This window comes from Enhydra lutris, unplaced genomic scaffold (genome assembly GCF_002288905.1).
Source record: "Enhydra lutris kenyoni isolate GAN:26980312 unplaced genomic scaffold, ASM228890v2 scaffoldscaffold40, whole genome shotgun sequence".
Taxonomy (NCBI): domain Eukaryota; kingdom Metazoa; phylum Chordata; class Mammalia; order Carnivora; family Mustelidae; genus Enhydra; species Enhydra lutris.
This window is the reverse complement of record NW_019154124.1, coordinates 2,158,164-2,171,864: the sequence shown is the minus strand read 5'-3', so window position 1 is coordinate 2,171,864 and position 13,701 is coordinate 2,158,164. Positions and strand designations below refer to the sequence as shown.

Sequence of the window (13,701 nt, the reverse complement as noted above, 5' to 3'; positions counted from 1 at the left end):
TTCACAATGAAGTCACTCAATAAAGGAAAAAATAACCCTTTTCAACAAAAGGTGCTCAAACAACCGCATATCTCTATGGAAAAAAATGAACCTTACACTTAACATAAAAATTAAACAATAAACTCATAAATTCCCAAAAAATCACAGGAAGAAAGCTTTGCAACTTTAGGGTAGGCAGAAATTTTATATAACATGCAAACAAAACCACAGATAAACTGGTCTGTCAAAACTAAAAAAATCTGCTCTTCAAAAAGATGATATCAAGTGGGGGGAAAAGGCAGCATTATTCTTTCTTTTTTTTAAATGCGTGGCTTGAATGCATCCTTGATCCTGAGATCAAGACCTGAGCTGAAATCAGAGTCAGACACTTAACTGACTGAGCCAATCAGGGACGCGAGCAGCATTATTCTTAATAGCTAAAAACCTGTAACTAATCTAATGTCCATCAACCTATAGATACATTAACAGTGACTATATCACAGAATGGAATATTACTAAGCAAGAAGAGGGTCACTTATGCATGCAACAACAAAGATGAACCTAAATAAAACACTGTGCTAAGTGAAAGAAACTAGATGTCTAAGAATACATGCTGTGTGGTTCCACTTCTATGAAATTTTAGAGAAAGTCAGATCTATGGACATGGAGAGCAGATCAGGGATTGCCTGGGTTCAGCAGTGGGAGAAGGGACTGACTGCGAACAGGCATGAGGGAATGGTTTCATGGCGATAATGGTTTTCCAAAAAAGTGTGTTGTGAGATGTTTGCACAATTGTACAAATTGACTGAAATTCATCAAACTATATGCTAAATGCATGAATGTTATGGTAAAATTACACCTCATTGACAATGCAAAGAGAAAAAAGGCAAGCCTCAGAAAATATTTACAATACACATATGTGACAAAAGATCTGCATCCAGAGTACATTAAGAATTCTTACATATCAGTAAGAAGAATAAAATAAACTCTTTAAATACTGAGCAAAGATCTTTCATATTAAGCATATGGGAAAAGCTGGTCACATCAGCTATTAGGGGAAAGGCAAATTAAAACCACAATGAGAATCTACTACCTCCACTCGTTAAAATGTCTAAAATTAAAAACGACTCCCAACATTGAATTTGGTGAGGACCTGGAGAAACCCTAACCTACTCAGGTGAGAATGTGAAAAGATTGAGCCACTCTGGAAAACTGCTAGTTTCTTTAAAAAGTAAATATACCATTCTTTGCAAAAACCCAACCATTCTTGCATTTGATACTTACCCAAGAGAAACAAAAACCTACGCTGACACAGAGACTTGTACTTGACCCATGGCAGCCTTATTTACATAGCCTCAATCTGGAAATAACCCCAATGTCTGTCAATTAGTTAACAGATAAAAGTACTTCAACTAAAATGGAATACTAATCCACAATAAAAAAGGACCAAGCCACCAAAGCATTCAACATGGATTGATCTCAAAATAATTATGATGAAGAACAGACATGTTTCTTCATCATGTCTTCATCATGTCAGACATGTATCATGTTTCTCAGACATGAGAAACCACATTATGACTTTGGTTATATGAAACTGTAGAAAATGCAAACTAATCTTGAGTGACCCAAAGCGGTTACCTGGGTCTTTTCTTCTGAATTACAAAATAAAAATTAAAGTATTTGCTACTATAATAAAAAGCCAGCATTAGATTGTTTAAATTAAGTAAAAATTATTAAAATAAGAGTTGCCCAAATAAAAAGTTCTGAGTTTTTGAGAAACAGAAAATAATTACACAAATTTTAGATAAGGAACAGGGATAGATTCTATGTGAATATAATAAAAATTTAGTCAGTTATTGAAAAAATTATTCACAGGGCAGTATGAAAATGAAATGCCACTCAGTGAACTGGAAAACTATGGAAAGCTATAATGCCAAAAGACCCTACGGCTGAAAGTAGAGAGTTAATTAGACTGAATTAGAGTGAATCTATACTAGAAGATAGCAACAAAATTAAATCTAAAAACAAAGTAACCAATGTTACTGTAGGTTGTTCATGACAAGAAAATGTATCAAAGAATAAGAAAATAGCATGAATACATAATGTAGAAACAAAAATAACAGTACCACTTTACATTTGGCATAAAACAAAAACACAGAGCAGTACCATATGATAACTGAAATGCTACAGAAGAGAATGGGGTTGTGGAGAGAAGGAAGGAAGAAAAATACTAAAATATACATGATGAAGAAAATAAAATGATTTAAAGCAAGGATCACTATACTTTTTCTTTAAAGGGCACAAAAGTAAGTATTTCGGGCTTTCCAGGACACATATGGTTTCCATTGCATGTTCTTCTTTGTTTTTGTCAACCACTTAAAAATGCAAAAACAATTCTTAGCACTTGGGCCATAGCAAAATCCACAGTACCAACCTTTCATTTAGTGTGTTTAAATAAGAGTTTAAATTAATTTCCAAATTTAAGGATAAAATAGCAAGCACAAGCTAAACAATAAGACTAAACTTCAGGGAAAACATTTAGAGATCAGTATCTTTTTAAGTTCTGCAACACCAGGCCAGTACAAATTAATAACGCTACTATTATTAGTAACAACATATTAACTATAGAAGAGTAATTTTTTTTAATATTTTATTTATTTGACAGAGAGAGATCACAAGTAGGCAGAGAGGCAGACAGAGAGAGAGAGGAGAAAGCAGGCTCCCTGCCACGCAGAGAGCCCGATGCGGGACTCGATCCCAGGACCCTGAGATCATGACCTGAGCCGAAGGCAGAGGCTTATTAACCCACTGAGCCACCCAGGCGCCCCTAGAAGAGTAATTTTTAAAATTATTATTTACACATGTCATAAACCTTATTTAAATGTAAATGTGCTCATGCAGATCTCTATTTTTTTAATTTAAAAAAAAAATTTTTTTAAGATTTTATTTATTCATTTGACAGAGATCACAAGAAGGCAGAGAGGCAAGCAGAGAGAGAGGAAGGGAAGCAGGCTCCCTGCTGAGCAGAGAGCCTGATGCAGAGCTCGATCCCCGGCTCGATCCCAGGACCCTGAGATCATGACCTGATCTGAAGGCAGAGGCTTTAACCCACTGAGCCACCCAGGCACCGCCCCCTCCCAGATCTCTATTAAATCTAAGGAAAGCTAACAGTGATAGGAGCAAACAGACAAATACTTGTGGTAGATGGGGGGAGTAATGATGAATTATCCACTGAGTTTAGTAAAGGAAATACATGAAACATTTAGCTCTGGATAACCTGAAGAGCTCTTACTATAATCATCCTTTCAAATTGTTTCTTTTCAAATTGAAGTATAATTGACATGCAACATTATATTAGTTCCAGGTGTACAACATAATGATATGATATTTGTGTATATTGCAAAATGATCATCATAAAGTCTAGGTAATATCATCACCATAGTTACAGATTTTTTTTCCTGTGATAAGCACTTTTAAGGACTATCCTCTCAGCAGTACTATTGTATTAACTATAGTCACCATGCTGTATATTACATTCTCAAGACATTTATTCTTTACCTGGAAGTTTGTACCTTTAATTCCCTTTATCCATAGCACCTACCCCATCCTGAAGTTGTTTATTTTGGGTCAAAAAAAAAATGCTTTGGGAAAACTCAAAAAGTTAAAAATAGAATTACCATATGATCCAGCAATTCCACTACTAGTTATTTACCCAAAGAAAATGAGAACACTAATTCAAAAAGATATATGTACCCCTATGTTTACTGCAGCATTACTTATAATAGCCAAGATAGGGAAGCAACCTAACCGTCCACTGATAGATGAACAGATAAAGAAAGTGCGGTGTATGCATACTATGGAGTAGCCATAGAAAAGAATGAAATGTTGGGGTGCCTGGCTGGCTCAGTCAGTAGAGCATCTGACTCTTGATCTTGGGGTCATCAGTTCAAGGCCCAAGTTGGGCATAGAGCTTACTTAAAAAAATAAAATTTAAATTTAAAAAGCTAAAAGAATGAAATCTTGCCATTTATGACAATATGAATGGACCTTGAGGGTATTAAGATTAGTGAAATGTCAGACACAGAAAAACAAATACCACGAGATTTCACTTCTATGTGGAACCTAAAACAAAAATAAAAACAAAAAACAAAACAGAAACAGACTCACAGGAAACAAACTGCTGGTTACCAAATGAGGGAGGGATTGAGGGGGCAGGCAAAATAGGTGAAGGAGATTAAGAAGTACTAACTTGCAGTTATAAAATAATTAAGTCATGGGATGTAATGTACAGCATAGGAAGTACAGTCAATAACACTGTAAGAACTTTGTATGGTGACATTAACTAGACTTACAGTGATCATTTCATAACATTTAAAAATATCTAATCACAATGATGTACACCTGAAACTAGCAGGATATTGTATGTTAATTTACTTAAGTTTAAAAAATGAATAAAAAGAAGAATACTTCAACAAGAGTTGAAAAATTACTGAAACTCTGTATTTTGTAAATGGCAAAAAACCCCAAAAACCAAAAAGCACCTTGGGACCAAATATACAAAAGGAGTTTATATAGATTCAAATGTTCTAGAATTCATGAGACAAGCTAGGAAAACTTGCAGCAGCTAAAGACAGAAAAGCTAGACCTTTAAAAGCAGATATCCAACTTCACAAATCAACTGACACCAAGTCTACTACTGGTGTTGGTTGGGCCAGCACAGAAGAAAAGCGATCACAAAAGAAGTGCTGCATGCTGAACTACCGTAAGTAGCTATGAAAGGAATCTTTTTTTCTTTGTTCAACTTTGCCAAGAAGTGTTTTTGAAGCTTGGAAAATGCTTAATTTCCACAGATCTTCAACACAACGCATTTAAAATTAGTACCCTCTCTATGCTAGAAGTAAACTGAGCATTTTTTTTTTTTAGATTTTATTTATTTATTTGACAGACAGAGATCACAAGCAGGCAGAAAGGCAGGCAGAGAGGCAGGCAGAGACAGGAGGAAGCAGGCTCCCCGCTGAGCAGAGAGCCCGATGCGGGACTCGATCCCAGGACTCTGAGATCACGACCCGAGCCGAAGGCAGCGGCTCAACCCACTGAGCCACCCAGAGGCCCTAAACTGAGAATTTTTAATTACAAAAGTAAAAAGGGTTCATAATATCATAGTCACTTACTGCGTGCTATGGAGACATTTATCTATTGAACTTCAGTTCTACAATGTCATCTCTTAGAAAGACTCTTGTCTAGACCTCCCTGTCACAGTACTGTTAGCTGTCAACTGATAAGCACCAGAACCTTGGGCTCGCTTGACCAAGAAGGTTTTCTGCCTCAGGGAAAAGACAGGTCCATGGATATTTACTTCCTAGCACTGGCAACAATTACTACGGGAGATCACTGCTGAGTACTAAGCTCTCAAAGAAGAGATCACGTAGACCTTTGTCCTGATGACTTTTAAAGACAAGTGACTAAGTACATCATCTCCCCCCATCCTGGAAACTCCAGAAAGTCCTGCACTTGTTTACCGGGAAAGCTTATAATTCACAAGTTAAAGCTGTCTTTCTAATTAAAATGTCATCATTTCACTGTGGAGGCCTGGTATCTATGGTGATGCAGGAACTCATCCAGATCAAAATCTTTGTCACCTATTTTTGAAAGCTAGTTAGAGCTCGAGGTAATGTTGCAATCCTGAAATCCTGAAAATATCATAAGGTTGCAATCCTGAAAATATCATAAGGTTCTCTCTTTCTTTGTCTGGCTTCTGTCAGTGAAAGATTCTGAGGATCAGTACAAAAGAGAGAGAGAGAAAAATTGGAGGAAAGGAAGAGCTGCGGATGGAAGCCATATCAAGCTCCATGTCTGTGACAAAGACGGCCAAGTGAATTCAAGAATGTTTTTTCTAATGTGGTGATATGGTATGCTTCACCAGAAGATGCACTTCAAGTCATCAATCCTTCCAAACTCTTTTTTTTTTAACTTTTTTTTTTTTTAAGATTTTATTTATTTGACAGATGGAGATCACAAGTAGGCAGAGGGGCAGGCAGAGAGAGAGGGGGAAGCAGGCTCCCCGCAGAGCAGAGAGCCCGACGTGGGGCTCGATCCCAGGACCCTGGGATCATGACCTGAGCCGAAGGCAGGGGCCCTAACCCACCGAGCCACCCAGGCGCCCCCTCCTTCCAAACTCTTAATAAAGAAAATGGCAGTGATACCTCTACGAATCTTTTCCATATAGAAATAATACCGCCTTTGTGAGGTTAGTTTACTTTCATATTTTTTAATGCAGGAAGAAATAAGAGCTCTTCAATACCTCAGTAGTCATTTAGCTTATGTCTTCAAAAAGAGAAATTATGAAACACTATAGCAGAGATTTTGTGATACTACAAAGCTATTTAAAACCTACAAATGAAAATAGCACATTTAAGCAATTAACCAGGAAAAAACAGTAATGATCAAAGAAAAATTATCTATATTTACTAAAATTTTGGTTTTGGAAAAAGAAGGCCAAGAAAATACACTAACTTCCTTTTAATAAAGTTAAGATTGATAACTAACTGACACTAAAAATGATGGCCATCAACTACACACTCAAAAAGAAATCACTATTTTTGAGAAGCCAAATTAATGTCAGAAGTTGATTATTAAATGCAAGTGATGACATAACATTTTTCAAAAGTTCCTTATTTATTGAAAATCTCTGTTCATGTTATGAGCCTATAAACTGATTAGTGTGCAATATTTCATTATTGCAATAATACTTCAAATTAAAATGCTGTCATTCTTTTAGTCTATATTTACAATAAATATTAAAAATACATTTAACTATTTCTTTTTTTTTTTTAAGATTTTATTTATTTATTTGACAGACAGAGATCACAAGCAGGCAGAGAGGAAGGCGGCGGCAGGGGCGGGGGGGGGGGGGCGAAGCAGGCTCCCCGCTGAGCAGAGAGCCCAATGGGGGGCTCGATCCCAGGACCCTGGGATCATGACCTGAGCCGAAGGCAGAGGCTTTAACCCACTGAGCCACCCAGGTACCCCACATTTAACTATTTCAGTGACATCTGATAAATGGGAGAATGTGATTTGAGAATAAAATAGATGCAAGCTGCAGCATCTGTTTTAATGGGAAGTGGAAGGAGTATTTCAGGCCTAAAAGGAACATGAAAGCCCTAAAGAAGGAAGGAAAGCAGGCATGTGAAAAACGAAAAGCAAGCCTGTGAGCCTGAAAAGCAGAGAACACAGGGGAAACTGGCATCAAGTATGCATGTTTAAATGCTGAGGAGAAGGAAAAGAACACAAGACAGAGCATAAAACGGAAAGGAGATGTGGAAATACAACGAGATAAGGTTCCTAAGACACTGGGACCCCCAGCAGAGGCAGCGTGAGAGGTCCGTGTACAAAGTAGAAACTAAGAGTATCTGCTCAGGGTGAACTGGAGTGTGTGGCAAAGTGGGCAAGGTTGATGGAAAGTAGAGAAAGTCTGAAATACTAACTGCAGAGAATAGGGGGAAAAAAAAAGTTGGCCAGAGAAACATAAAAATTCTGAGGAATACTAAAGAACTGGTTTAGATTAGTCATCACATGGAGACTTCCCAAAGAAATTTTTATGGTATAAAAATTCTTCTCAACATAAATTACTTTGCAGATTGTCAAATAATTTAAAATATGATTATTTAACAAAATTAGAATAAAGTGCTTGGTCTTATTTAAGAAAGGTGGAAAGCAGGCATTCCCAGACCATGATTCTACCACCTGCTAGCTGTGTAATCTCCAGCTAATTTCTTAACCTTTCCAGGGCTTTGTTTCCTTAAGTATAAAAAGTGGATAATTATATCTTCCTCACATATTTGTTCCTACGACTGAGATAACAAATGTATAGTGACTAACCACAAATCCTGGCAAAGAACTGCATTCAATAAAGGTTAGTTTCTTTCTTAATTCCTGAACTGCCTGCTAACACAGCCAGATGACACCTCTGTCTTGCTGCTTTCTAAGAGGTAAGGCAAAAGGTTCCCATGTAGACTCCTTCCACCCTGTCTCCCAAGAAGCACTATTTCAGTAGCATCATTATTGATGACGGTTTAATGTCAGTTCTGCAAAGGCAGAAAGCTGACATCGTGAAAATAACCCAGAGGACTCAGGTCTGAGAGAGACAGACACACGTGACTAAATTCATTAATAAATGTTATAAACATGAATATTAATTTATACACAAGAAATACTGTAGAAATTGTAAAATGAACCAGAATGTTAATACTGGCAGATTGGTACACTTTTCTCCCTTTAAGAAAATTATGTAGGAAGCCCAATTATTCTCAGGTTGGTTACTTTATATTTATAGAATCTAAACGAGACAAATGAATTGGATAATGCTGACTAATGAACGACAAACTTTGCTAATATAACCCATCTACTAAGCAGAATCTACCCTCCTTCAAACCACACTGAGACATACAAAACTATAGCTCCCTGTTGGCTGTTCTTCTCAGATCCATGCAGATTATCCCACATCTACCCATGAAGACACATATTATTTTTATTTTTTTTCTTTATCTAACTTAATCTCACTGATTAGACATGGGCCATTAGCTAAATAATGACAATTACCTACTTTAATAATCTTTTCATTAACTTTATACAATTCAAATTTTTAACACTATTAATATTTAAGGATACTAATTTCTTACAGGTTTATCAGTTCTACTTTAATTTTAATATGATTTAAAAACTGAAGCAAAGTCAAATTTGACAACTGTTAAAAGATACCCAAAAACAAAAACATACCTAAAATTGAATTTAGTTAGGAAAAATTATCCTAGAAAATATTTCCCCACTTTAGATATGTAAGAACACTGTAAAAAATAAGCCTTTAAAAGTAACCATTCCGGGGCGCCTGGGTGGCTCAGTGGGTTAAAGCCTCTGCCTTCGGCTCAGGTCATGATCTCAGAGTCCTGGGATCGAGCCCCACATGGGGCTCTCTGCTCAGCAGGGAGCCTGCTTCCTCCTCTCTCTGCCTGCCTCTCTGCCTACTTGTAATCTCTGTCTGTCAAATAAATAAATAAAATCTTAAAAAAAAAAAGTAACCATTCCTTTGCACCATATGAAAATCACCCACCCCTACTGAAAAATGGTATTTTAGTTAAACAAACTTTAGTAATGCTTCTTTTCTACCATTTTTGGCTTCATTCCCATGACTCTGAAATATAATAAAATACTAAGGATTGCATAGATTAAAGATATAAGCATATATGTACATACATACATAGCAATACATACTTCACAGGAAAAATTTTATTTTATTTTATTTTATTTTTTTTAAATTTTAAATAGTATTACATAAAGTTTGAAATCTGCAAGGTAGTGATAATATGGACATTGGATGAATATAAAAGGCTTGGGATCCTTCACTTTCTGAAATGTTAATTGCTACCCCTCTCACAACTAAATGAAATGGGCTGATATCAACTTACTATAGAAATATTCATCTTAATTCAAAGTTGACATGGAATTCCTTGAATATTTCTCTGAGATTATCTTCTCTAATTTGATGTAGGTGAGTATCTTATTTTTTTTAACAGTATAAGCAGTTTACTTTCACAGTGAGACCTAAAGTCAGAACAATCAGCAGCAGGTAAAACTCAGCTCCAGTATTCTAAGTTGGGATACTGGTTACCTTCGGGAAAGAAGGACAGCAGTGACTATGAGAGGGAGTGAAGGGCTGGGAGTTTCCCATTTCTTGACTGGGGCTTGATTTCACAGATGTGTTCACATGGTGGTATTTCACTCTACATGCATGTGTGTGTATGGTATTTCATTCTATATGTACGTATCATCCATTCACTTTTCATTATGTATATAATAATCAATGTCAAAAGTTTATTTTAAACAGTGATACTCAGTTATGCTTTTTAAATTTTAACCACGAAGAATCAGAAGTCAAACAAGTACCTTCCTGATTTAGAGACTACTTAGAGAATAAAATATTTGTAAAATTATTTTTGTCCAGTACAAATACACAAAATACAACACCTAGTTTAAAGGATCCAAATAACAAATAGACACTAATAATTGTATTTGGGTCCAATACAAATGGAGAAAATATCTGGGTGCAATTGAAATGTAGAATAATAGATTACATCTAATTTGTTGATTCAACTACATCAATAACTGGATTTCTTCAACTATAGAATATTAAACAACAGGAAAATGATACCTAAGAAATATCTCAAGCCAAAATACATATTTTTTTAATTATGGCACAGATGGGGCCCTGAATGGTTCAGTCAGTTAAGTGTTTGCCTTCAACTCAGGTCATGATCCTGGGGTACTGATTGAGCCCCAGATCAGGATCCCCTGCTTAGTGAGAACTGTTTCTCCCTCTCACTCTTCGCCACTCTCCTGCTTCTGCTTTCTCGCACTCAAATAAATAAATATATACACACAGTGATTGTAAATGGTGCAGGATTCTGGGGTTAGAGTGCTTAATGTCTGGATCCAAAATATACCATGTGATAGCTGTGTGATCTTCAACAACTTAGTTAAGTTCTCAGTCTCCTCATTTGTAAAATGGAAATGACAATACTGCCTTTACTGGGTTGTTGAAAGGCTTAAACAAGTAACAGTGCTTAAGACAAAATAAGCATATTCAACAGGTATTAACTGTCTATCTACATAGACACATAAATTTTATCTCATATTATATATATCACATACTAAAATCTTGTAATCTATTTTTAAAATTAGATAAACATATATTAAATAAAATTTCCCTATACTTACTTCATACCCTACTCTACAATTCAAACTGTAGACATGGTTCTTCAGCGATGAGGGCATATATTAGTTTTTTAACTTCAAAGTCAAATCTTCATCTGTCTTACGATGTATTTATCACATTAACAAAATGCTATTACTTTTATTACCTGTGTCTCTACACCCTGTTCCAGGAGGCGTTTAGCTTGATTTTCCACTTCAAGTCGAGCTCTTGCAATAAAAAGTAAATCATTTTCTATTACTTCTATTCCAGAAAGATCTATTCCTTGAGAAAGATAATCTATTAAAAAAAACACACCAAAAAACACACACATTTAAGTATTTCACTATTGAATAAATATCAAGGTACTGAACTACCATATCTAATTCTTCAAAATACTTCCCTTTCCAAATTTTTATTTTAAAAAATATAGTTACCCAAACATTTTCTATTTAATAAACAACTTTACTCTGGAGTAAAATATTCTAAATAAGATAGAGTTGATAAAGCAAGAATAGAAATCGTAATTATAGTAAATTCCCAGTAATGTCAACACATAAAAAGTAGTGTCAAATTTATTTAAATATAATGAAATATCCTGATCTTAGAAACCTTAGAAATCTGTTGCAAGACAGTTTTAAGTTATTCTATAGTAACAAAATATTTGAAACAAATAACCAGCATTTGAATAATTAATAAATCATGAAAATAATTTAGCATGCTAGAATTTATCATGCTGTCAGTTTATATGATTTTGCAGACCTAAGAGCAGCTTACATTAAAGGATTTTCATGATATCACTGAATAAAAAAATTTATAAAGAGGAATCAACTACTTGCAGAATTAACATTCTATTTATAAAAGTATACAGAGTAAGAATCATGAAAAGATCTCTACAAAGATGTTAACAATAATTGTGCATACTTAAAATTTGATTTTTTTTTATTTTTATTTTTTGACTTATTTTAGACATATCTAAGGTAACTAAAATGCTAAAACTAAAGGTCAAGATTTCAAGATTAAGCAGCTTATTCACAGTTCTAAGACTATTTTTTATTTTTAACAAGATAAATTATTTCTAAAAAAACACAACTGCATTATGTAGAAGATTACTTTGTTTTCTAGTTACTCAACAGAATATCAAATCTGTTTTTCACCATATTCTTTTAATTGGAACTGATTTTTTAAGTCTTCTTAAAATATATTTCAAGCACTTACATATTATCATCTTTTACTTAAGCAAAGTCACAGCATACTACCTACTGAATGCTAACTAACCACTTAGTTAACTATCCACTCCAATATCTACTGACTAAACACCATATACATCGTTAGTACTACACAAGATGACAAAAAGAAATGAAACAGAAGGGCAGCTGAACAGTGGTTATTGCTAATGGCACCTCAACCATAAGCATTTTTGTTAAATGTGCATATTTAAAGGGACTTTAGCCTACCCCAGTGAAAAGAGTTTTGAAAAACCTTTAAATCAAACAACAACAACAACAACATCAAAACCCCCTTTAAATCATATGGGCTTAGGATTCTGCCTCATAATTTACTCACGAAGTGATCACAGTCACAAGATATAGCCTCATTGAGCCTCAATTTTTTCACCTGTAAAATGCCAACAGCATATAAATCACGCCCTATTTAACTCTTAAAACTATCATCAGAATCAAAATAAGTTAACAAATGCCAAAGTACTTTATATACCAATCCATTATGCAAATGTAGGGTGGATTATAATACACAAAAAAGTTTTTAATCTGATTTTTTAATTTTAAATTTTATTTTTCAGAGAATTTTTTGAAAACTATATTTGACCCCAGTCATGGTAATGATCAATAAGGAAATGCTATGTTTACCCTAAAATACTTACTAGACAATATAGAATCAAACTACAGGCATGCACATAATAGAAAATAAGTATTTTCTTTTCAAGCCAGTTATCAATGTGTTTCTTTTTTTCTGTAATCTGAAGAGGAAAAATACTACAAGTAAGAAAAAAAGAAGGGGGGGGGAGAGACACTATGAGTAAGAGATCTGTCTGGATTCTATTTCTTCCATATATATTTCTGAATATAAGTCTTGCCACCTTTGGTAGCAGTTACTTTATTTGAAAAACAAAGAGCTAGAGGATATAAACCTTAAGGTTCCTTCCATTTATAATTTTCTAGAGATAAACAAAGCCAAAAGTTGCTTTATTCTTATGAATGCTGATCTGTCACTCTGGAGACAATTCAAATCATTCATTCAAACCTTTTATTGAGTATCAAACATTTATAAATCACAGACACCAAAGAAACGAGCCAGACTTAATTTCTCACCCCAAGTAGCAAAATCTAAGAAAGGAAAACAAAGCACAAAGTTGCAATCTCTGAAAGATAAAGATAAAATGTATTATGCTAGGTGTTATGGGAACAAAAAGAAAGTAAATATTGTTTATGTTATCACAGTCTACCATCCAATAGGGGTGAGAGGAATACAAATGATTAATTCTAATACTTATTTAAGGTAAACAATGGCCCCCATCACATTATCTAACCGACTCCTTCACCCACTGCCCCATTCTGTTCATCCACACTGTATAATCACTTAAAAAATAATCAAAATACTAGGCTTGGAATATAAAGGATTCTATTGCCTGGGAGGGAGAAAGGCCCTATTATTTTCCTTACTGATTACTCCACAAACCAGCTTTTTAATAAAAGAGGTTCAGTACAGAAGTGAAAAACAACAGAAAAACAAAGTAGCAACACCCCCAAGCACCTAGCCAGGAGAGTGGAGGGATTACACCAAGTTGTCCGCTCTTGTTTAATTGTCCCATACAATGGCTATCAGTGTTTCAAGTCTTCACAATCTGCTCTTTGTGAAATATATCTAGGGAATGGGGCCAAGGACAAGATGATGATGATGATTCCAATAACAATAAATATAATTTTGAACACATAACATACAGAGGGCATTAAATCAGA

The 13,701-nt window shown here is 34.9% G+C and overlaps 1 protein-coding gene across 1 annotated transcript in view; it reads right to left on the bottom strand.

Annotated features, from left to right (window-relative positions):
- Positions 1 to 13,701, bottom strand: part of LOC111155239 (component of oligomeric golgi complex 5) — a 300,576-nt gene that overhangs the window by 150,419 nt on the left and 136,456 nt on the right. The window contains exon 5 of the mRNA XM_022515352.1: positions 10,893 to 11,023. Within this exon, the coding sequence (XP_022371060.1) occupies positions 10,893 to 11,023 (131 nt within the window). The remainder of the gene's footprint in view (positions 1 to 10,892; positions 11,024 to 13,701) is intronic.